Source organism: Phacochoerus africanus, chromosome 2 (genome assembly GCF_016906955.1).
Source record: "Phacochoerus africanus isolate WHEZ1 chromosome 2, ROS_Pafr_v1, whole genome shotgun sequence".
In the NCBI taxonomy this organism is placed as follows: Eukaryota; Metazoa; Chordata; class Mammalia; order Artiodactyla; family Suidae; genus Phacochoerus; species Phacochoerus africanus.
This window is the reverse complement of record NC_062545.1, coordinates 242,856,216-242,882,193: the sequence shown is the minus strand read 5'-3', so window position 1 is coordinate 242,882,193 and position 25,978 is coordinate 242,856,216. Positions and strand designations below refer to the sequence as shown.

General features: G+C 37.1%; 1 protein-coding gene across 3 annotated transcripts in view; it reads right to left on the bottom strand.

The window, feature by feature from the left end:
• Window positions 1–1,090: 1,090 nt before the first annotated feature.
• TGFBR1 (transforming growth factor beta receptor 1) overlaps window positions 1,091–25,978 on the bottom strand; it is a 60,549-nt gene continuing 35,661 nt past the window's right edge. For all 3 annotated transcript variants that reach the window (XM_047768027.1, XM_047768026.1, XM_047768028.1), the window contains 6 exons: window positions 19,463–19,693; window positions 14,056–14,223; window positions 11,648–11,804; window positions 9,574–9,698; window positions 8,420–8,550; window positions 1,091–5,366 (listed from right to left, as the gene is read on the bottom strand). In XM_047768027.1, the coding sequence (XP_047623983.1) occupies window positions 5,241–5,366; window positions 8,420–8,550; window positions 9,574–9,698; window positions 11,648–11,804; window positions 14,056–14,223; window positions 19,463–19,693 (938 nt within the window). In that variant the 3' untranslated portion in view covers window positions 1,091–5,240. The remainder of the gene's footprint in view (window positions 5,367–8,419; window positions 8,551–9,573; window positions 9,699–11,647; window positions 11,805–14,055; window positions 14,224–19,462; window positions 19,694–25,978) is intronic.

Below are 25,978 nucleotides of genomic sequence, written 5' to 3'. Positions count from 1 at the left end.
GAAAACAGTCAAGCAAGACAAAATAATACAGCCATAAAACAAAGTCAAGGACCTTTAGTTCTTCCTCAAGGGCTATAGATAATATTCTGAGCCCAAACCCCCACCCCATCAGGCCATGTATGTAAAAATCACTTTCTCCAAATTAGGAAACAATAAAGGCAGAAGAGACAGATGAAGAGATAAAGCTAGTTCCACTTTCTCTGAATCTATGATGTTTAAAAAAAACTCACTTTCTTCTAACTTCCGACAGAAGGTCTCCATCCTAGAATAGAGATGGCCTTTATTATGACAAAAAAAACCTACAAAACCAAAACCTTTAAATCCAGTCTCTGCATCGAAGTATCCTGTCTTTAATGCAAGAACAATCCAATCTCAAAACCTCTCCCAGTGTAACTTGAGGCCTTGGAGACCACATCTCCTATCCACCACTACTTCCTCAGTTCTCTTATCATCAGTCAAGTTCTCACTCCCAGGAGGCTAACTGTTCAAATCTACTTTATCTTTTTACAGTTGTACCCACAGCATATGGAAGTTCCTGGGCTAGCGGGTCATATCAAGAGCTGAAGCTGCTGCCTATGCCACAGCCACAGTAACAGGATTCGAGTCACACCTGCAACTTATGCCACACCTTGTGGCAAGGCTGGGTCCTAGACCGCTGAGTGAAGCCAAGGATCGAATGGGCATCTTCATGGACACTATGTCAGGTTCCTAACCTGCTGAGCCACAACGGGAACTCCTCAAATCTACTTTTTAAAAGAAACTTATTTCTACAAATTATTTCGCACAAATCCTTGCATTAGGAAAGATGACTATACTCTAAATTTCCTTTGAAAATCATTGAAAAAACTTTAACACTGCTTTAAAACTTAACAAACTTAGCAAATTGGCTGAGTCAGAGATACAGCAGTTCGCATGTTGAACAAAGCCTCCACACAGGCAGATGCACTTCTGGACAGGTAGGCATTTCTCACACATATTTTAATACTGTAACTTGTGCTGGCTAGTCAAGATTCTGGTCTCTATTTATTTACAATAGCAACATTTCACAACAGCATGGCTCATTTCAATATATACACTTCAAATTATGCCATTAGCACTTGGGAAAAAAGTAATTTATTTGTATTACTTCCATTTTTCTACTGTAGTGTTAGGACTTGACATAAGCATTATTCTTCTACTTCCTATTTACAGTTCATTCAGAATATTACTACAAATACAATATACAATTTAAAAAAACTTATGGGGAACTGCAGTTTTTGTTATTCTTTCCTCTACAGGTTTCTCAAAGTCATCCAACTTATTAAATGAAAATTTATAGGGACATTTTCTGTACACATCTTAAAGAACAGAAGTTATAGTGATAAAGCCAAAAGAGTTTTGCACAAATACAATAAAATACAGAAAACAGACAGTATAGATGTTATTTGGGGTACAAATATAAACAATACAGTACCATTTGAGTAATTTAGCAACATAATACTCATACTTTATAGAACTAAAACTGCAAAACTGGAGAATGCTCTGACAAATATTAAACATCATATATACAATGAGGTAAATGTACCTTGGTCTCTTGAGAGGTAATTTTAAGTTTAAAGCAATTGACATTTTGAAGCATCTCCTTGACATATAAAGAAATATCAAACACCCCCTTCCATTGGCACAATGTGAAAAAGGGATATCAAAACACGGTTCATGATATTCAATTCACAAATCTTGTTTAAAAATAAAAACATTCACTGAAGTTTTTTTTTAAGCTTTAAGAAACAGGCTGAATGTTATTAACCATATTTTTTTAAAGTTTACAATTACAAATAAGACTGCATAATAGGGTTGAAAAGTTTATATGTACTGACAATCCTCAGAATGTCCTAGAAGTCCAGCATTCCTAGAGAGAGGGCCCATGGGTATCCCAGAATTCCAAAACAGACAGAAGAAGCTGCAGTACATATCATGAGCTATCCTTTAGAATCTCAAAAACATCTGAAATGGGCATTTTCTGCCAAGCTACGACAGAACAATTATTTGGACTCTCCACTGTCTGGAGCCAGAACACTGCCATGGTCAAGAAAAAGTTTACTTCCAACCACCCTTTCAGTGCAGAGATAAAAAATAAACTCTTGCTATGACATGTCTAAGAGGATACTGTTTTTATTGTGCATTTTTTTGTTAGCACATTGCCATCTTGTTTTATGAAACATTTTGCTTGTGACAGTTCTGATGTAGAGGGAAAAAAGTAACTCATGCATGTGCTGCAAAATGGACCAGTGACCACTGAACTTTTGTAGTAAGGACTGAAATTTGGAATTCTTCATGGCCATGGCACTATATCCTGACTCAAGGCACTACCTGAGCACTATCATTACAGCATAACTACAGGCTCAGCTCTTTGGACTTTACCCTGTCCTATGCAAGTTCCAACTGGCAACTGGTTCTGGCACAACTCCCACTGCCACAGCTGCTACCTTGCTGCATCCCACTCTGAGTTAGGGACCAGCAGGAAGACGGTTTGGGAAAGAGAGAGCTGAGGGTACGAAGAAAGGACCAGGGGTGTCTACACCCCACTAGGTCATACCTCCCCTATTCCATTCCTCTGGAGGTAATGACATAATGGAGGTGGTCAGATAATTTGCCTGAAGGTATATTTTAGCCAAGTTGAATCTCGGAAAGTGAGCATCTGAAGATGGGTAGCATAAACAAAGGCTTGTGTTTTTAAATTTTAAGATTCTCAAGTCAAATTTTTCTGCAGTTTATAGCCACAGTAATCATGATCTATAAGTCTTTTAAGTTACCTTCATTTTTTCAGTATTAGCCAACTAGGGTTTATCAAACCATCATTAGTCAAAAAAAGGAATTAGGTAGAGTACCATGTAAACCCAATTTTAGAACTAAATTCCAACTTTAAAAAAAATTCCCTGATTCATCAGAAGTACATTTGATCCATTTAGGTAAGAACAGTAAAATTGTAACTCAATTTCTGATAAAGAATATCTTCAGCAAAAGTTGATTACCTTATATGAAAGTGAGAAATCATGTATCACAACTTTAAATCAGACAAGAACTTTTGGTATGTTCTTTAAATTATATAAAAATAGTTTTAGTGATAAAATGCATTGGTCCCCTGGATTTCATAAAGCAGATCTGGTAGGCTTGAAAACGGCCAAAAAATAGAAAACAAAAAGTACCTGATCATAGAGCTAGAGATTATTACACAGGAAATAAACACAATTATAAAAACAAACCTCTCAAAGTCATTTGTTTTGATGAAATCATGGCATCTACAGAAACAACTCAAATTTGGAGTCAAAATATTAACCTCTAAACATATTTTCCCCGTGATGTTTTTAAACACATGAAATTGACACTAAATTCCTATATGTCATTCATTCTAAAATACTTTGGCTTTAAGACCAAATAGTCTTTCAAATTTATTCTATGTATAGGAGATAAGACATTATCAGAATGCAGCTCAGTCAGCATAAATGGCCACTATCTCTTACTAACAAAAATACTGTCAAAGTTATTCTGACCCTTTCATCAGGAAATGGATAGCACTATCAAGTCACCATCTTGCCTCACAGCTATGATAGTTGGCTTCCCCCACCCCAGGATAAGATCACAGTGATAAAGAGGACTTTGAAGATTACAAAGATCTCGTAAGGACTTTTAGCACTGGAAGTAAAAAGAACTTATTATCAGCTAGTTTCAGCTTAATATGAGAAGACCATGACAATTTACTTTAAATATTTAATGTGACCAAAGACATCTGTAAATGGAGAACCTATCCTCAGAATATCCTTTAGCTACCACTTTCCCAAATATCAAGGGTGCCAGTTCATTCCATCACCATGAAAATTAAGCAGTTGCAGTATCTGCACAGAAAAGGAAAGACTGAATTAAAAGCTGCCTTCCTCAAAGTGTAGTAAGACCTCAAAACCACACTAACTCTAACCCTAGTACAGAGACAGAAAATCCACAGAACGCTGACTCCTACAGAACAAATGTGACTCACACACATCTGTTATCTATTCAAATTATTAACTACCTTTACCCTCCTAGAAAAAAGGCCTATTTAACCATATTCTAAACATAATTAATTTCAATTTCTTAAAAAAATAACACTGTCTTTGATCAGGATAAAGAAAAATGGCTTACAGAATGCCACACAACTTTTCACAAGCAACTAGACAAATTTTCCCTTTTAGAAAAATTAGTCTGTATGCTACAATTTTAAATTAAGCACTATAAGCATCTAGAGTGTCACTTGATTTTTTTTTAAGCATACTTAGACAACACAGTTAAAATGCAAAAGCTTGATGTGAATATGCAAACATGACCATGACGACAATTTACCAATTAATGCCACTTCATTTCTTTAGTGGTTTAAGCACATTTAGGTGGGAGAAAGGCATTTTCAAAATGGAATACCAAATGACGTATCACAAAAACGCTTCCAAAAAACAAAACAGAAAAAATCTGGGTTATCCAGATAAATGAACCTTTGAATTAAAACACTACAGGTTTTAACACACACACAGACTTTAAGCAATTTTACTCATTTCCATTAGACACAGAAGTGGCACTTACTGGTATAGTACAATCCCATTTTGAAGGCATGTAATGTTCTGAATATGTGAAAGAACAATAATAATATACAAATTACAATTGCATAAATTATGTTCCTCACTACTTTACTATATATGAGGTCATTTTTAGACTCAAGATAAGAGTTTCATAAGTATTGGTTTTAAGATCCTGAAAATTATAGAACAGTACATTCAAAGTCTGAATCAAGGAAACTCTTTAGTGGTTCAGAATCCTCTGAGAATGTACTAACCAGGAGTAAATCACTTTCTTTAAAAATAAATGTTTTATATAGCTCAGCAATCCAGCTCCTTTACCCTTAAAGATGATCTTCAACACAGCAGAGTTACCTAAAGTTAAGACCAGCAATCATTTAAAAAAAACAAGTTTTGTGTTAATAAAAAATAAAGGTAGACTACACGACAAATTTGTAACCGTCCTGGGAAAGAAGCGTTCATAGTGCACAGAAAGGACCTCACATGGCTGTTTCCTGGGTCCAAAGAAATCCTGGGAAGTTTTTAATTGACCTTGTTACATTGCTGTAAAAGGAAGCAATATCCTTCTGTCCCCTCAGTGAGGTAGAACAATTGACCTCCCAAATTAAAACCCAGGAGCAGATCTGAAGAAAAAGGAGAGTTCAGGCAAAGCAGCAGAATTTACATTTTGATGCCTTCCTGCTGACTGAGTTGTGACAATGTTTTCTTAATCCGCAAAGCTGTGAGCCTGGCTGCTCCATTGGCATACCAACATTCTCTCATAATTTTAGCCATTACTCTTAAGGCCTACAAGAAAAAAACAAAGATCATTAATGCATGCACCACTTTTCATTGATCTGGATAATAATAGCTGTACATTTTCTTTAAAAATGACATTTGTACAAGTGTTTCTGTTTCGGCATTATGCGAAATAGCAAATGAGTAGAAATGACCTAAATTCCCATCAGTAGGGTACCAGTGCCAGCAGATGGACAAGGGGTGACTTCCATATAGACCTGAAAAGCAGAGCTGTTGTGCAAAGAAAGAACCTGACTTGCAATGAAATGCCCCCCGAAACTATGGAATTAACTGCATCAAGTACCTCTAGGGTGAAGTTCAGCTAAAATAGGTAGAACCCAAGTTACCTGCCCTTCCCCAACCTCACACAGCAGGGTGACTGCCTCACCCCAACCCCAGCAGAGACAAGGGATTCTCATCTGGGAGAGCAGAACAGAGATTTGTGTCTTGGGGAAATATGAAGGCAAAATTCCATACTAACAACATACTGAAAGCTAAGACTGTAAACTTCCTCCCCCAAACATGGCCAGTGATTTTACCTACTCCTCCAGGCAAAAGACTAGAAGAGTCTTCAGCCCAAGAAGAAAGGTCTGAAGAGACTGACATCAGTGGTTATCCAAGGAAGTACGTCGCTCTGAGAGCACAGCCCATAATTATGAGCTCCATTCATGTGCACAAAGCTTTCTGTCAGCTTTCAGTGCCCCTTTTTATACATGAAAAGTTATGAACTTGATCAAACATTTGAGGAAAGTAGCATGAAATGCAGAAGCATTTTAGAAACAGAAAACAACTTGGAGAAAACAGAAGGTGTACAGGGAGAAGACATTATCAACAATCCATTATTAATATCCTCAAAGAGATAAAAAAAACTGATATTGGGTTTATCAATAGTTTTCTATTTATTGGTTTTTGGAAAAACTACAGCACTGGAAAATAAACCTGATTTTAAAAAACAAACAAAACCCAAAGATAAAAGCTGATAACATCTTCCAAAAAGTGTGTGTGTGTGTGGGGGGGGAACCCACAAAGAGATAATAGAAAAAGATAAGAAAATTAGAAGGCCTATTTAAGATATCTAAATTTATAACCAGAGTTAAAGAAAAAGAACAGAGGAAAATGGAAGGGAACAGACCAAAGAAATACTTGAGGAAAATTTCCTAGAAGTGAACATCTGTTTCCAGATAAAAATGCCCAAGGGCCCAAATCATATATAAATTCATTCAACCAACAGCCTCAAATCTACTAGATACCATCCCAGGTGTTAAGAGATTCGGCAGTGAACACAGACAAAATCTTTGCTCTTACAAAGCTTCCATTCTAGAGTGCTAAAGCATGTAATAAGCAAAACACATGGACTGTCAGTGGTAAGTGCTAAGGAGAAACATCATTTAGGGAAGGAGATGAAATATGCCAGGGAAGGCAAGTGCTATTTTTAATAGGCTGAAAGGTCATGTCTCATTGACAAGGTAACATCTGAGCAGAGACCTAAAGGAGGGGGGAAGTGAACAAACCAAGAAACAGAAGACAGGGGATCCAGGAAGGAGGTTCACCCATAAAAGAGGCAAAGGGAATCCCAGGATGGGATGAGGAATATCCCAAGATGAAAGCTGTACAGTTGCCTAGAGAACAACCAGTCCACAGTGGAAAAGATCAGAGGGTTCTGAAGATACTTCTGTAGGTGTTCTATCAGTTTCAAATTCTTGATGAATTGAGAGATTTATAAACCTTAGAAAAGTGGAAGATTAAGTGATAACTATATAGAAAACTAACCAATGGTGAAAAACCCAAAAATGACCATGATGCATTAACTCAGCATGCTGTGACAGTAACTGCAAATTGCATATAAGTTTCTTAATGTTAACCACTTTCCTTCATGCTTAAAAAGCCATCTGTTTAATAATAATAGTCTGCTCTAATTATTGAATGAGTGCATGAACACTTTGAGTTTGTATTTTGTAACTTAAGTTCAAATTTTTAAAAGACAAATCTACCTCAGTTCCATTTGTTAAATACGCAAATTCTGTGAGCACACACAAATTTTACCTGGGCCTGGGTTCTGGTAGCCAAGGAGGTTTTTTTTGTTTGTTTTTTGTTTTTGCCGCCCTGTGGCATATGTGGAGCTCCCAGGCCAGGGATCAGATCCAAGCCACAGCCACAAATTAAACTGCAGCTGTGGCAACACTGAATCCTTAACCTACTGTGCCTTGCCGGGAGTAGAACCCGCATCCCAGCTCTCCCAACTGACGATCCCATTGTACCACAGTGGGAGCTCCCAAGGAGCACTCTTGATGTCAAAGGTATCTACTAAGGCCTACAATATTTTAAGATGTAAGATCAACTGCTTAAGTGACAACTTTATTCTTCCTAAACTGCAAAACTTCAAATCTGGAGGGAAATGCTTTGTTTCACCAATATTACAGTAGTTTTATAATAGTAACAATTAGCAATGAAGGATAAATTAAAGTTTTCACATGAACTCTTTAAATACAACTACAAAAATATTTCTACAACTTTTTGTGAGAATTGGGGTTGAGAAGCTCAGACACTGCTGGAGAGCATTTTCCCCAAATTCTTGGTGAACGGTCATACGGGCAATGAGATGAATAAAATGTAAAGTCATCTGAACCATCTTCACAATCATCCAAAGCCCTCACTTTACAAAAAGGCATATTAAGGTCCAGAGAACTGAAGTGGTTGCCCAAAGTCAGACTCTGAAATAGCAGCCAGGCTGATCTAGAATATAGACCTCTTTATTCTATCCAGCACTCATCTGCTATTCTGGGCTGCCCTGACTGAAGGGAAACTGTAGTTAAAAACACAGGAGCCCAATTTCATTGGCAGATCTAAAAACACTGTTCTGATACAGTGATGGCCACTAAAATGTTCCACGGCCCTTTCAATATGCTTAAAATTGAACACGAAAACCAAATTATTCTGTTTTTACTCACTGGTTTAATAGCCATGAAAAAGAAAAGAATGAGAATTCTTATGTCTTAAAGTAGCAAATTTCCATTCAATAACCAGAAGCAGTTTAGAAAATTGTGTAGCAGCCAAATACTCACTTCACAGCTCTGCCATCTGTTAGGAATATTTGGCCTTAACTTCTGTTCACAAACAACTTTTCTCATTTCTTCAACTGATGGATCAGAAGGTACAAGATCATAATAAGGCAGCTGGTAATCTTCATGAATTCCTACATTGGTAAAGAAAAATCTACTTTGAAGATAACGTCAAAACATTCTTTGACCAGAAAGAAAAGGAATCCCCGGGAGTCCTGTTACAGTGCCCCATTATGAACTCAGGTACATGGAATAGGGCTCTCAGTCTGCTCTCTCTGTTCTGCATCTGCATCAACCATTCACCTCCTTGAGTCAGTACTGCGCCCACATCTTGAAACTAAGTATCCCTGTGGGATCAGCAAAGGCTACTTTAATAATGGTTAATAATGAGCTGTGAAGACCAGATTGACATTTTCTCCTAGAACCCCAATGTGCCAGAAATTAAAGCTTTTATTCTGCAAGTGTGTAACCTCTCACTTGGTAAGGAGATATACACTCTATCACTGAGGTGTGAATCCTACAAGGCAAGCCTGAGGTGCAGGTCCCTTCCTCTACTTGCATCTGTCAACACCCTGTCCTATTTGCTATTCCACCTCTCACAGCCTCAAAACCCTGAGGCACTAGTCTCAGGTGAGCCTGGGTCCTCAAGGATTAGCAGACTGCTTCTGGAGTAAACATTGAATGTGCTTAATCTCAAACTAAGCTTAAAACAACCTTACTTTAAAAAGCAATGCAATGGTAGTATAGTTGTGTATGTAATTTCCAGCTATCAAAATGGAGAAAATAATGATAATGACGGGGGGAAAAAATCAGTTTGACCCAGGTACATGGCTAGAAATAGCTTCCTGGGTGGCCTCTTAAGCAGTCATCCATTCTCAATTTCTATATTCCAAGACAACAAGGGGTTGGTTTTGGATGCTTCCCAAGATTTAAGTGGAAATAGAAAAAGACTACATTGGGATAAAGCTGTAAATTAGGATTAAGCTGTACACTAGAATAAGGCATGTCATTTACCTCCTTTATTTTCTCTGACACTCTCAGTGATCACCAGGGGAATATAATTTCAGATTGCTAACTACAATTTCATTCAATAAAAAGGGCAATTCTTGAACAACTTTTGTTCATAATAAAAATGTTTGGGGTTGGGGGAGATTTACCACCAATGGAACATCGTCGAGCTATTTCCCAGAATACTAAGCCCATTGCATAGATGTCAGCACGTTTGAAGGATTCAAAGTGTTTCATATTTATGGAATCATCTAGAACTTCAGGGGCCATGTACCTAAAAAAGAAGTCAGCATTTTATTTTATGGAATAGTGACATTACTTTTAAACTGTTGCATAAATTTTTACTCCTGAAAGGGGGGAGAGGAATCAATATTAACTTTGACCTTTCCCCCCTTTCAGCAATTCTGCTGGGGTTTTTTGTTGTTGATATTGTTTTTTTGTCTTTTTAGGGTTGCACCCGCGGCATATGGAGGTTCCCAGGCTAGCGGTATCGGAGCCGTAGCTGCTGGCCTATGCCACAGCCACACCAGATCTGAGCCACGTCTGTGACCTACACCACAGCTCACGGCAACACTGGATCCTTAACCCACTGAACAAAGCCAGGGATCGAACCTGTGTCCTCATGGTTACTAGTCAGATATTCATTTCTGCTGAGCCACGATGGGAACTCCCGCTGGTGGGTTTTTTTTTTTTTTTTTTAATGCCTACTACTACTTACAGAAATGTTCCCAAAGTATGTAAAGTACAAAGTGGAGAAAATCATTCCATTACTGCCACACACATTAAGATTTTAACACTCCTTTTGGACATCTCTTTATACACAGACATATACAGACTATATTACAATAGATCATATTAGACTCAAGAAAAATATTAAATATCTGTACTGGTTTGCAAATTAATGATGTCAACTAAATCTCATGAAAAGCTGAAACAGCAATTTCATGCTATCTGCCTTTAAGATCTTCGTTTCCAATGAAGGACACACATGTAACAACTGACTATCATAAACATCCCAATGTACACCACCTACTTTGTCATGTACTATGCAGGGATTATGTATTTTAATCCAGAAGTCTTCTCACTAAAACAGGATAAAAGGAAGGACAAGGACATACTCCAGGGAATGAAATAAATAAAAATGAATGCCAGCCAGCCCTCCTACTGACACCAAATTTTAGGGTTCTGAGGTTTCAAAAACTCTACTAAGGTTACAGATTAGGACCCAGGAAGGCCTGTAGCAACCACTGTCCTGGAACTGTGAGTCAATAGTTCTGAGAGCCCCTGCTGAATCCGTAAATGATAAATACAACTGAGACAGAATAAAGGTTGGCTCTATTCAAGTGCAAAGTAGTAGTTTGAAGCTACGATGTGGCAAATGCTGTGATACACAGAGTAAATCCTTTTGGGTCAGAAAGGCCCAGGTTCAACTCTCAGTTTTGCAGCTTACCATCCATGAGGGCGGCCCCATTACTTAACCTCCATGAGATGGTTTCCTCATCTGTGAATTGAGGGTAGTGACACCTGCCTACCTATGTTCTTTGAGTACTCATAGATTCAACAAATATTTACTGAAGACCTACAATGTATTAGGCACTGTGATGGATGCTGGGAATACAAGACTGCTCTCAAGCAGCTTATGGTCCAATTGGATATTCAGACGAATAAATGGACAGCTGTAATGTGCCAAGTGCCTCAATAGTCCAAGTTCAGCATATTATGAGAGTCCTTGGCAAGGACAACCTAACAGTCCAAAAAAGGATTCCTATGAGAAAGGAAGATTAAGTACAAGTTAGAGAAACAGGAGGAGAAAATATGCTCTAGGATACAGCACATGTTAAAGTTAAAAGAGAGAAAGACACATTTTCAGGAAATAAAAATGTGAATACAGTTTGACTACAGTACAGTATTTGAGGAAAGCATTAAATGAGATTATATAAAAAACCCATTACAATGATTGGTACAGGGCAGGTACCCTATAAATATTAGCTATTATATGATAACAGAACTAGTGGTAATACTTTCTGCAAGGGCCACCATTCATCAGCAGGTACCATTTTAAGTCAGGTAACTTTGGCTTCAGAGCAGGCAAGACCATGAGATGTAGTTCTACCTGTGGGCAATCTAATGAAGTACAAGGCTGAGTTTCAGAAAGATAAGTATATAGGAATAAGAAGGAAAGGAAGTTGATTTAAGAACATTACAGTGTATCCATAAGTGTACCTTTTTGTTCCCACTCTGTGGTTTGGAGCAATATCAATTGTATCTGTGGCTGAATCATGTCTTACTGCCAGTCCTAAGTCTGCAATACAGCAAGTTCCATTCTTTTTTACCAAAATATTCTTTGATTTCAAATCTCTATGAGCAATAGCTGGTTTTCCTAATGAAGAAGAAAAAAAAATCAGACATGGTTGCATAAAGGGTAATACCAATCACAAATCTCAACTTGGGTCCAAAAGCCTCTCCTCCAAACTCACTATCAACGCATTTTGGCCTCCATCACTCACAATAACTGAGCCATTACTAAACAACCTAAAGTGAATCATTACACAAAAAGTTGCTGAAGTTAATTCCTTTAAAGAAAGCAGTGAAAATAAGATGCTCTAAAATATGATGCTCAAAAAATGTAACTCTAACACTTAAAGACGGGGGGGGGGGTTAAAGATATTAATTTGTTTGTTGACACCCTCTGAATTTTTTAGAGGAACCCTAGTAACTGATTTTCAAATCCAAGAACCAAGAATCTAGATCACTTCCTTTGCCAATCAACTAGAATGTACCTTTAATACTAGCCTCTAGGAGTGCTATTAAAATATAATTACAATGTGGAAAATCTGGAACCCTCATATGCTGCTGGTGGGATGTAAAAGGGTACAGGCACCTTTGGAAAAAAAGTTTGGCAGTTTCACAAATCACTAGAGTTACTATCTGATTCAGTAATTCCACTCCTAGGTGTATGTCCAAGAGAATTGAAAACATATATCCACACAAAAACTTATACACCAAAGTTCATAGCAATATTATTCACAATAGCTCAAAGTGGAAAAATAATCCAAATGCCCATCAACTGATGAATGGACATCCAAAATGTGGTATATCCATACAATGAAATATTACTTGGCCATAAAAAATGGTACTGATAAATGCTGCAACATGGATGAACCCTGAAAATATATACCAAGAGAAAGAAGCAAGTCACAAAAGACAACTTAGTGTATGATTCCATTTATATGAAATGTCCAGAATAAGCAAATCTATAGAGATGGAAAGTAGATTTAAAGGTTGCCTCAAGCTAAAGAAATGGGGAGAAATAGAGTTCTTTTTGAGGCAATGAAAATGTTTTAAAATTGACTGTAGTGATAGCTGCACAACTCTGTGAATATACTAAAAACCATTGAATTATACAGTAAATGGGTAAATTGTATGGTATGTGAATTATAACTCAAAAATAAAAAATCAACAATAAAAATTACAAAGACAGGGCTGGCTGAAATAGTAAAACAGCATACGTGATGTGTGTAGTAATGTAGGGGGTAGGGAGCCATCAAGTAGCAAGTGGATGATCATTAAAGCAGAAAATGTAACTGGTATCTGATATATGGCACAAACATAGCATAAAAATTTTATAACCAAAACTTAGTATTCAATTTTTCAACTACAAAACTGTCCCATGCAGTCTTCTTATCATAAGGTCAAATATAATTACTAGATGGTCAGATAAAATTTCTAGCATGTTGATGTTTACCGAGCATTTTCATATTTCATTTAATACTACATATAAATTGAATTCCAAAATCAAGATCCTCAGACACAAACATTATATGCTATTACTTGTATGTGGAATCTAAAAAGAGGATACAATGAACTTACTTGCAGAAGGGAAACAGATTCACAGACTTCGAAATATTTATGGTTACAGGGGACAGGCTGCAGGGGGAGTGGGGAGAATGGACTGGGGATTGGGGATGGAAATGTTCTAAAATTAGGTTGTGATTGATGGTTGTACAATTAAGAATAAAATTCATTGAATTAAATCAAGATCCTCAAAAATCATAAGCAAGACTATACAATCTTAAGAAGACACAAAAATATCAGTGTTGTTACAATACCTAAAGAATCTCTCAACAAATTCCCAGATTCCTCTTTTTTTTTTTTGTCTTTTGTCTTTTTTGAGGGCCACACCCGCAGCATATGGAGGTTCCCAGGCTAGGGGTCTAATCTGAGCTGTAGCTGCCAGCCTACGCCACGGCTCATAGCAACACCGGATCCTTAACCCACTGAGCGAGGCCAGGAACCTCACAACCTCATGGTTCCTAGTCAGATTCGTTTCCTCTGTGCCACGATGGGAACTCCCAGATTCCTAACTCTTAAGATTTAACAGAAAGACTATTCTCCAAGTCCATGATTTTCTTTTCTGTGGAAAGGTTCATTTGTGCTGTATATTAGATTGCAGATATAAGTGATATTATGTGATATTTGTCTTTCTCTTTCTGACTTACTTCACTCAGTATTCTCATCTAAAAACTCAATTTAAACATCTCCCATTAGACTGACTTCTTGCAAAACTTTTCCAAGTGGACATCAGATCCAAGGACATTTAAAGCTTAAATAACAAGACTGCTTTGGCTTACCTTGGGTACCAACTATCTCCATGTGAAGATGGGCAAGTCCACTTGCTGTGGACAGAGCAAGTTTTATCATTCCTTCCACAGTAACTGTGTATCTATTCAAGTAATCAAAAAGGGATCCATGTTCATGATAATCTGACACCAACCAAAGCTGAGTCCATGTACCATTATCTGTAAGTAGAATAACAATACTTCAGATGGGTTTAGAACATTTATGATGTATTTATTAAAAAAGTTCTCACTTTTCCTCTCAATCCTGAACCACACGACTGCAGTATGTTGGTACCTTAAATCTGTATATATTTCCTTCATATTTTCAGTTTGTCTCATACTTTTATGTACATATCCTTTAGATCCTTAAAGTAAACCCCCTATTCTTGTGATTAAGATAACTAATCCCATTCAAGAGAGAAAGAATCATAGTTCAAAGATGGTGACCTTAAGTCTACACAGATAGTAGCGAAGCTGCCTAGAAGAATGCCTGGTTCAGGTCAGGTGCTCAGTGTTGTTCTGGAAGGAGGAAGGGAAACGAGAAAGGGGGGCGGGGCGAGGGGAGAAGATGAGAAGTATCTGGAACCTAGTGTGGCCACAATGGGAATGGAATACTATGGGACAAACTGAAAGTAAGCTTAAATGAGAAATGCAAACTTTAATGACAGACTATGTATACAGTTCACAGAAAAGCCAGACAAGACAATTATGATTCCAAGGTTTCCAGCTTAGAAAAATATAAAAATAATGGTATCACTGACACATGAGAAAGCTAGGACAGGAACTGAAAATGTTGAGAGGAGAAAAAGCTGGGACTGAATCCAGTTTACACAAGGTGATTTTGAACCTCAACAACCTAGGAATCTGAGTTCTTCCAAAAATTCATTTGAAAGCTAATACATGAATCTGAATTGTATTTTCCCATGAGAATCACAGTAAATATTCTGGCTGGGCTTCTAGCATAGGCTGGTCCATAAAAGCCTAATTTAACCTAGAAGTAGCTAGAAAACCATATATTTCACAAACTCATGAGAGCAAAAAAAGTATTACAACAATACTAGTAGATAGGACAATTCAATAAAAGACACACATTTAGAGTCATTCTGACCAGGGTTGGAAACCAGGGTGTGGCTATTACTATGTGACCTTGGACAAGTTTCTTAACTTTTGAGCCTTTGTTTCTTCTTTTACACAACAAGAATAGCTTACTTTTCAAGACAAAGATTTTAAAATAGGATGTTTTAAAGCATTTAGTGTAACTCATTGCACATAAGAACTTAAGATGTGCTATTTCCTTCTCTATTGGCTGTACAACAGAAAAAACTCTCAAATTGACATAAAAAATTTTCTATATTTTGAAGGTTGTTACTTGAAGGAAAGTGATTCTGATTAGAAGAGATTAAGGAAGGAAATGTTTTCAGAAGATTCTGGAGGTATTTTCAAAAGAATTTAGATATTCGGGATACTAGTTCTTTATAAACTTGTTACTTGATAAATTATTATAAACTGATTCTGTCCAAACTTGTACCTTTTCTTTTCCTTGATACAGGTACATCACTAGCTTCATCTGCATGCTTACTTTTTTTTTCTTTTTTTAAAGTTTTATTGACATACAATTGAGTGTGGTATGCATGCTTTTTAACTATACCTGAATTCTGAAAGGTTCACAAATACAAGAAATAAATAGGAACATAGTCAGATGGAAGAATGGGAGATTTTCCTGAGGTAACTGACAAAAGCAGTAGAAGGAAATAGGATATATTAGAAGCTATACACACAAAAAGGATTGTCTGAGGTGGAATTAACTAAATCAGGAAGAGAAAGTTAAAGGAAAAGGGAATGGAGGTGGCGGCGGGGCTAGATTCTAGGCAAAGTCCCTTAACCTTGACCGAGAAGAAAGGTGTGGGTAGGGAAGAGCCAGCAGGGTTGCCAGTTCCCACGGTGACCACCAGATGACAGCACCGGCTTGGCTGCTGCTTGAGCACAAGGGAAGAGTTCAGGGCACAGCAGTCAGTGTGTTTACAACTTGGAACAAGCCTAAACAGTGTTGGGGCTGGTAAGGGTTGAGCCTCAAAATGCAGATTTGAAAGTCACCACCACCATGGAGTTCAAAACCAGAAATGTGGGCAAGTTCTTCGAGGGAGCAATTATTATTTGTAGAATTAAAGCCTTCATATGAATTAAGAGTTTCAGAAAACAGCTATTAAGAAATAAAGTCTAGAGTTACAGAACATAATAAAGGGTTGTTTTAAGAGCTGAGAGAGAAGCCAAACTGTGTTAAAGACAGAAGAAAATGAAAACTAAGGACTTGGTCAGACTATGATCACTGCTTTTATTTATTTTTAAATTAAATAACACTAAATTGGTAGTAGCTATTAATAATCACTGCTTACATACATCACCAGCCATAAGTCACAAAAAGGAGATAATCTAATATGCCTCCTGATGTGATAATGATAAAAGTATATAATATGTAGAAAGTATATAATATTTTCAGGAAACCAATAAAACAGATTCAATCTCTAATTCTAACTACTAGTTTACATTGTATACAAGGAGCAAGTTCAAAAATATAAGATTTTTCAGTTAACAAGTCTACAATATGATAAGCCCTATAGAACAAACAATCTGGTTTCTTCAATGAATAAATTGCAAGAAGAAAAAAAAAAAATCCTAACAATTTTTAAGGATTTAAGTATCAACCAAATGCAGTGGATCCTAAAGTGAAAAATGAATTTTTTTTTTTTTTTTAAACGAAGACTAGAGAAATGTTGAAACTAACTAGATACTTGATGGCATTTTAAAAATTGACAATGGTATCCAACAATTCCACTCCTGGGCATATATCTGAACCAAACCATAATTCAAAAAGATACATGCACCCTTATGTTCACTGAGGCACTGTTCACAATAACCAAGTCATGGAAACAACATAATGTCCACCAACAGAGGAATGGGTTAAGAAGAGGTGGGATATATATATATAAAATGGAATTCTACTTAGCCATAAAAAAGAATGAAACATTGCCACTGGCAGAAACATGGATGAAACTAGAGATTCTCATACTAAGTGAAGTAAGTCAGAAAGAGAAAGCCAAATACCATATGTTATCACTTATATGTGGAATCTAAAATATAGCACAAAGGAACCTATCTACAAAATGGAAACAGGGATATAGAGGAAATAGGGATATAGAGAATAGACTTGTGGTTGCCAAGGACCTGGGGTGGGAGAGGTGGGGGGGAGTAGGATGGAGGGGAAGTTTGGGGTTAGTAGGTGTAAACTTACATTTAGAATGGATAAGCAATGAGGTCCTACTGTATAGCACTGGGATCTATATCCAATCTCTTGGAATAGACCATGATGGGAATATACTAAAGGGAATACATACACACACATATATATATGGCTAGGGTGCTTTGCTAGAGGCTAAATAGATTAATCTATTTTAGTGAGTTTTTATAAAGAAAACTCACTAATGTAGAAAAATGGTTTTTCCAAAACCACCCTGCCCGTGGTAACCATGTGGACACTTTCTTGCCTGTGGTGCATAGGTGCTTGAGGCCAGGGGTAAGAGCAGATGCTGAGGGAAGTGAGGACGCTATGTCAGTGGAGAGTGAGAATGAGTGGTAACTGTGAAAAATGACTTCAGACTATATTTCATTTACTTTCTTGGCTTCAGTTACTATAGTAGTGCCCACAAATCCCTATTCTCATAGTTTGCATCAGAGGCTGGTAATATAACTCACCTCTCATCACACCCACCTGAAATTATATGCATCTCCCAGCTTTGCTATTTTTTTAAAAATGCTACCATTTTTATTTATTTATTTTTTGTCTTTTTAGGACTGCACCTATGGCATATGGACGTTCCCAGGCTAGGGATCGAATCAGCTACAGCTGCCAGCCTAAACCACAGCCATAGCAACATGGATCTGAGGTGCATCTGGAACCTACACCACAGTTCATGGCAATGCCAGATCCTTAACCTACTCAGCCAGGCCAGGGATTGAACCCGTATCCTAATGCATACTAGTAGGATTCATTTCCGCTGTGCCACAATGGGAATTTCCATTGTCTTTTTTAAAGGCTAGAACTGTAGTTCTCTTTTTACTTTTCTCTCCATTTTCTTTAGTAATATTTATTTCTTCAAAATATTAAGTGTGTTTAATCTCAGTTGGTGTTCCTGGGTGGTTTTGATTTTTCCTTTTTGTGTTCTGCATTTTCAAACTTATTTACAATAAACATCATCTGTTTTTTCAAACTTTTATTTATGGAAAATGATATATATATAGAAAAGTAGAGAACAGTAATAATGAACCCCCATCACCCAGCTTCAACAATTATCATCTCACTGCCAAGCATACTATTCTGCCCCATCAGAATTATTTGAAGCTAATCCCAGAAAACGTATCTTTTCATCTATAAACATTTCAATTTGTATCTTTAGATTATGAAGAATATTTTTATGAAACATAACTATACTACCATTGTCAATTTTTATTTTTTCTTTATTTATTAAAGTATAGTTGATTTACAATGTTGTGCCAATTTCAAAGTGACCCAGTCATTCATTCACCCACACACACACACACCCACACACACACACACACACACACACACACACACACACACACACACACACATTCCTTTTCTTCCATCCTGGTCCATCCCAAGAGATTGGAATACACTGAGAAGTTATTTTTACTCTCCCTATAAATAAGGTCATTAGGAAATATTAGAATGCCCTAATGGTCAGGAAGAGATTAAAAGGAAACATATCTGAGGCCCTATCCTGTCACAAAATTCTAAGGAACCAGGGTTTATACATTTTTTTCTATGTTACAACTGTACTCAGTAACTGACTTCTCAGAGCCAAATTAACAAAAGCACATAGCTTTTAAAAAAATTTTTTTAAAGCTCTTTACGCTTTATAAAACAACTAGAGGTTTAGGAACATGTTGTCAAGAGTGAAGAAAATATTTAAGTTCCTTTTTCTTTTTTTTTTTTTTTTGTGTGTGTGTTTTTGCCATTTCTTGGGCCGCTCCCGTGGCATATGGAGGTTCCCAGGCTAGGGGTTGAATCGGAGCTGTAGCCACTGGCCTACGCCAGAGCCACACAGCAACTCGGGATCCGAGCCGGGTCTGCGACCTACACCACAGCTCACGGCAACGCCGGATCGTCAACCCACTGAGCAAGGGCAGGGACCGAACTCGCAACCTCATGGTTCCTAGTCAGATTCGTTAACCACTGCGCCACGACGGGAACTCCCTAAGTTCCTTTTTCTAAAGGCTTTTCTATATGACAGCCAGCTATTTCACACCCAATGTGACAATGTTTAGTAGTCTTATTTGTGAAACAGATTAAATATATTTTGTTATAATATATTTACTCAAAGAAGAAGCAAATATTACTGACCTTTATTGTCTGCTGCTATAAATCCCAAGATGTTTTCATGACGTAACATAACAGTCTGATAAATCTCTGCCTCACGGAACCATGAACGTTCTTCCCTGGAGGAGAATATTTTAACAGCAACTTCCTCTCCTCTCCATTTTCCTCGCCAAACCTCTCCAAATCGACCTTTGCCAATACTTTCTTGTAGCACAATAGTTCTTGCAATTGTTCTCTGAACAAGCAATGGTAAACCTAAAGAAAAAAATGAAGAGTATTCAACACAAACAACATTGGTGCTTTTTTTTTTTTTTTTTACATATATGTCTTTTTAGGGCTGCACCTATGGCACATGGAGGTTCCCAGGCTAGGGGTCAAGTAGGAGCTGTAGCCACCAGCCTACACCACAGCCACAGCAACACCACATCTAAGCCATACCATACACCATAGCTCATGGTTAACGCCAGATCCTTAACCCACTGAGCAAGGCCAGGGATTGAACCTGCATCCTCACAGATGCTAGTCAGATTCGTTTCTGCTGAGCCATGACAGGAACTCCAACATCTGTGTTTCTAACATCACAACAGGCATGGTAAAGTGTGACCCAGAAATGTTTAACTCCTTAAGCTCTACCTTTAAGGAACTCGCAATCTCACTGAGATATAGAGTACATTTGCAAAAATAATAATTCATGATAAAAGGAAAATAATAACTACAATAAAAGAATCCAAAAATTCCTGCCTAGAGGATTGACATAGGCTTTAAAAGATAAGCTGAATTTAGACTTTCCTTTACAGAAAGGAGAGGACCAAAGAAGAGAAAGAGGTAAGGTGTTTAGGTAGAAGAAATAGTAAAGAAAGAAATGAGCGTCACATGTTTAGGGAACCAGCTTAGATAAGCAAAAAGAGGGTATATGTGGTAAAGCAATAGAAGAGAAGGGAAGCCGTGTCAGAATGTGAAGAGTACTGAATCCCAGCTCAAGATGACCAATGAGAGCTATGGGTAAAAGAGGAGCTATTGAAGGTTTCTGAGAAGGAGTCATTTAGAAAGATGAGTCTGGTAACAGTTTTACTGATGGGAGGAGAAAAGAATGTAAACACAAGAAACAAAGAAGCAAATTCTGGCCAAACTTTTAATACATCAATAAACATTATCACAGAAACCATTTAAAGACAAGCAATTTACCAATTTATGTACTAGGAACTGGCTGCTTAGCCAACACTAGTTTTTTAAAGAATGATGCAAAGTAAACTTGGTAATAAGACACTGCAGTTTGCTCACCAACTAAACTTGCCTTACTCTAAAATACATAGATTTAAATACTACAACACTTACTTCATTTACATAAAAGGACTATCTACCTCCAAAATTTAAATAACATTATATTTGGGACTGTTCTAATTCACTTAATATCACATCCCCAGAACTGACATCTGAAATTATACTGACAATGACAATTAAAATATCAGTGTACATCATGATCTATACTATTTTATACGGTCTAATACACATAAATTTGTGTCATTTGTAATCTATATTGAGTTGCTTGCTAGATCAAATTAACCCAATGGAAGTAAATGAATTAATCTGCTCTCTGGTTTTCTGATGTGAAATGCTTCTAAATCCAACTGTTAAATCTTTAAATTGCCTCTTTTCATCTTTAAATTTCTCAAATAGGTCCTTTCTTCCCCTTTCTAACTATTGCAAACAATTGTTTTTATAAGAAGACTGCTGGTTAAAAATAAATCGGTAAAAAATCCTATTTAAATCTAAGAGCTCATTTGTGTTGATAATAATCAACTCCTAATTAAGTTGTCTTTAGAGAAGACATTAACTTACTAAATTGTCTTAAAGCCTTTGAACAGGGCCACATCATGTACTTAAAGATTTAAAGTTCAGGAGGTTGGATCTGGAAGTTAGAATAAGGAAGAAAGGTGAATCACAAATGGGAAGTCTGAAGGGCTTAATCTCTAGAATATATAAACAACTTATACAACCCAACAGCAAAAAAAACAATCAATCAATGGAAAAATGGGCAAAAGACCTGAATAGACATTTCTCCAAAGAAGATATACAGATGGCCAACAAACACATGAAAAAATGCTCAACATCGCTGATTATAAGAGAAATGCAAATCAAAACTACCATGAGATATCATCTCACACCAGTCAGAATGGCCATCATTAATAAATCCACAAATAACAAGTGCTGGAGGGGCTCTGGAGAAAAGGGAACCCTCCTGCACTGTTGGTGGGAATGTAAACTGGTACAGCCACTATGGAGAACAATTTGGAGATACCTTAGAAATCTATACATAGAACTTCCATATGACCCTGCAATCCCACTCTTGGGCATCTATCCGGACAAAACTCTACTTAAAAGAGACACGTGCACACACGTGTTCATTGCAGCACTATTCACAATAGCCAGGACATGGAAACAACCCAAATGTCCATCGACAGAGGATTGGATTCGGAAGAGGTGGTATATATACACAATGGAATACTACTCAGCCATAAAAAAGAATGACATCATGCCATTTGCAGCAACATGGATGGAACTAGAGACTCTCATACTGAGTGAAATGAGCCAGAAAGACAAAGACAAATACCATATGATATCACTTATAACTGGAATCTAATATCCAGCACAAATGAACATCTCCTCAGAAAAGAAAATCATGGACTTGGAGAAGAGACTTGTGGCTGCCTGATGGGAGGGGGAGGGAGTGGGAGGGATCGGGAGCTTGGGCTTATCAGACACAACTTAGAGTAGATTTACAAGGAGATCGTGCTGAATAGCATTGAGAACTTTGTCTAGATACTCATGTTGCAACAGAAGAAAGGGTGGGGGGAAAAATGTAATTGTAATGTATACATGTAAGGATAACCTGACCCCCTTGCTGTACAGTGGGAAAATAAAAAAAAAAATTATAAAAAAAACAAAAAACAAAAAACAAATGGGAAGTCTGATAACACATTCAGGACTCATGTAAATGGTATGACCAGGAAAGGCTAAGAGGACAAGGAAAGTTTTTGTCTTCTCCATTGCCACTGGAGTCTAGTTGCAGAACTAAAACGCCAAATCTAGATTTATCATATTATCCATATTTGGTTACCATAACGCACATGAGTATCTGACCATTAAAAAAAAAAAAAGTAACAGTTTTCTTCTGAAGACCAAAATAGACAAGACTAATTTTAGACCTCTATATTCTCTGCTTTAATTCTGTACCTTTTAGAACTGCTCGAGAGGAAAGGTCAATAGGGAAACAGGGTCCAAGCACCTTCACATACAGTGAGCCACAGAAATAAGACCTGAAGGACATGCATACATTAAAAAGATCATAAGCATGAACAAGATACAATGAACACTGGCCTAAGAGACCCACATTCTCAAAAGCTGGCACACATATGCATGTTCACACACACTTTGCAACTTAATGACAGCTTAATAAATATGGGCACATGCATAACCTGTGATTCAAATGAATGCAACAAGGATCAGGTGAGCTTTAAGTTTAGCACTACCGTTCCCAGAACCCACCTCTCCAGTGTCTTCCTTGTAGTTCCTAAGTTAAAAATAATAGTCTTTCAAAAGAGAGAGGGCCTTTCCTCAATTATGGTCATATTACTAAGTAATAAGCATTTGAATTCATAACATAAAATGTTTATGTTTTACCTTTCCCCCAATGAGTGAAAGAACTTAAAAAGGGTAATATAAATATCTGACTTACTCATAGGCATGAGTCCCATACGTGAAGTGGAATTAAGGCTTTATAATAAATAGAAGGAAAAGTAATGGCATTTTCTGCTATCACTCACAGAAGATAACTTCTGTCTGGATAAATCTGGAGGCCATTTAGCATAGAATAACTATGATAAGGAAGGAGGCCTGAAACTGAGCTTTTCTGTACACTATATGTCAAATTTTTTTCCAAATATTTTTCAATAAGAGTAATAACCTATCATTTGGATATAATTTTACAATCTACCAAGTACTCAAGTGCTTTCACACAAACAAGTCATTCATTTCATTTGAACCTTATAACAATCCAATGATGTACAGAGGGAAGGTTTCATCACTTTCATTTTAAAGATGAAATAACTCAGGCATGAAACACTGACTATCTACCCAAAGCCACAGAGCTGGCAAACAAGGCAGACATGTTTTTGCAGGGTAAAGGAGGCATAAAAGGAGGGAAAGAAGCTTTCAAATAATAGAGCTGGGCCCCTGACAGATCTAGAAATATAGATAAAATAGGCAAAGAACAATTCCATTCTTACATTCATGTCTGTATCTTAAAATGTAAACAAACATTTTCATTCAGAAATCAACTGCCATCCAGAGAGCAATTTCTTTCAATCCTTTAGGGAGGCCTGGTACCACTGTGCCAAGTGGCATGTGCTACTTTGATTTCCTTGGGTGTTAAGTTTGGCAATAACAGACCAGGTTCAAGGGATTAATTCCAAATGATTTACAGCCACCCTCATTTTCTGTGACTTTGGCCCTTGATTTCATATATATATATATATATATATATATATTTTTTTTTTGGTCCAGGATAACATCTAGAATGAGGCAGATGTTCTGTGGAAACTCTTTGAACTAAGAATCAAAGCCTAGAGTAGGAGTTCCCATCATGGCTCAGCAATAATGAACCTGACTAGTATCCATGAGGATGTAGGTTTGATCCCTGGCCTCGCTCAGTGGACTAAGGATCATTGCCATGAGCTGTCCTATAGGTTGCAGACATGGCTTAGATCTGGTGCTGCTATGGCTGTGGTGTAGGCTGGCAGTTACAGCTCTGATTCAACCCCTAGCCTGGGAATCATACCATAGGTGTGGCCCTAAAAAGACCAAAAAAAAAAAAAAAAAAGCCTAAGGAAGCCCTAAAGCAATCTCTCTCCACTCCCTACTAATTCTACCAAAAGACTGTCACATCTTCAGTACTAAAGCTGCTCCACCTTAATCTAACTTCTCATTGCCTCCCTACTCACAACAGTCTCAGATATTCCCTACAGGCTGCCTTAAGAGACCTGGGCTGCAGTGTACATCTCTATGTATCCTAGCAGTCATGGACAGAACTCACTTACTAAATATATATGGCCAAATTATATAGAAAAAGACTACGTTATCAAATCAGATTCTTCCTACTTAAGTAAGTGAACACATGTATATATACATCAATATATCTTTATTCCGTTAAAATAAAGACAACTGTCATGTGAACCTTCTGCATCAGATGTGATTTTGTATTTCAGAGTCAAATTCTTCCCAGTCACAATTTCTGCTTTATGTTCCTTTAGCCATTTGATTTAAATTAGTTAAATTTTCATTGTTACTACAGAGGCTTGGGTTGTTGCTGTAGCACAGGTTTGATCCCTGGCCCAGGAACTTCCATATGCTGTGGGCAGCCATGAAAAAAAAAGTCTACAAATAATAAATGCTGAAGAGGGTGTGGAGAAAACGGAACTCTCCTATATTGTTGGTGGGAATGTAAACCGGTATAACCATTATGGAAAACAGTACGGAGGTTCCTCAAAAAATGAAAAGTACTGCTACCACATGTTCCTGCAATCCCACTCCTTGGCAAGTATCCAGAGAATATCATAGTTCAAAAAGATACATATGCCCCAATGGTTCACTGCAACACTATTTACAATAGCAAAGACATAGAAGCAACCAAAATGTCCATGGACAGATGAATGATGGATAGAAAAGCTGTGGCATGTGTGTGTGATTATATATATACATACATATATATACACATAAAATGCGATGGACTACTACTCAAACAAAAAAATGAAATAATGCCATTTGCAGCAACATGGATGGAACTAGAGATTATCATACTAAGTGAAGTAAGCCAGACGCAGAAAGACAAATATAATATCAGTTATATGTGGAATCTAAAAATAGAAAATGATACAAATGAACTTGTATACAAAACAAGAACAGAAGCACAGACCTAGAAAACAAACTTATGGTTACCAAAGGGGAAAGGGCAAGGGAGACATGAACTGGGAGTTTGGGATTATCATATACAAACTAATATATATATAAAATAGATAACCAACAAAGATCTACTGTATGGCACAGGGAACTATACTCAGTATTCTACAATAACCTATAAGGGAAAAAAATCTGAAAATTTAATAGATATATAAGTAAAACTGAATCACTTTGCTGTACACCTAAAACTAACACAAAATTCTATCACTACACTTCAAATAAAAAAATCATAAAAAATCACTTTAAGTATTATCATCAACACTATCTATTCCATATTTCTGATGAGGAAACAGAAGCCCAAGGAGGAAACAAGGTTTAAACAAGATCAGAGAGGCAATCAATGATAAAGCTTGTACTGGAATCTAGATTCTAGGTTCCTAGCAGTGTCAAGTTACAATACTGTAGAGGATAGGAGTCTTTTTCTCTTAGTATCCTTCCAAAGCACATGCAAGGAAAAGTTAAAAATAAATCCCTTCTGATTTAAACATGAAGCACTGATTGCTAGGCCAATATTTGCTCTAGGGG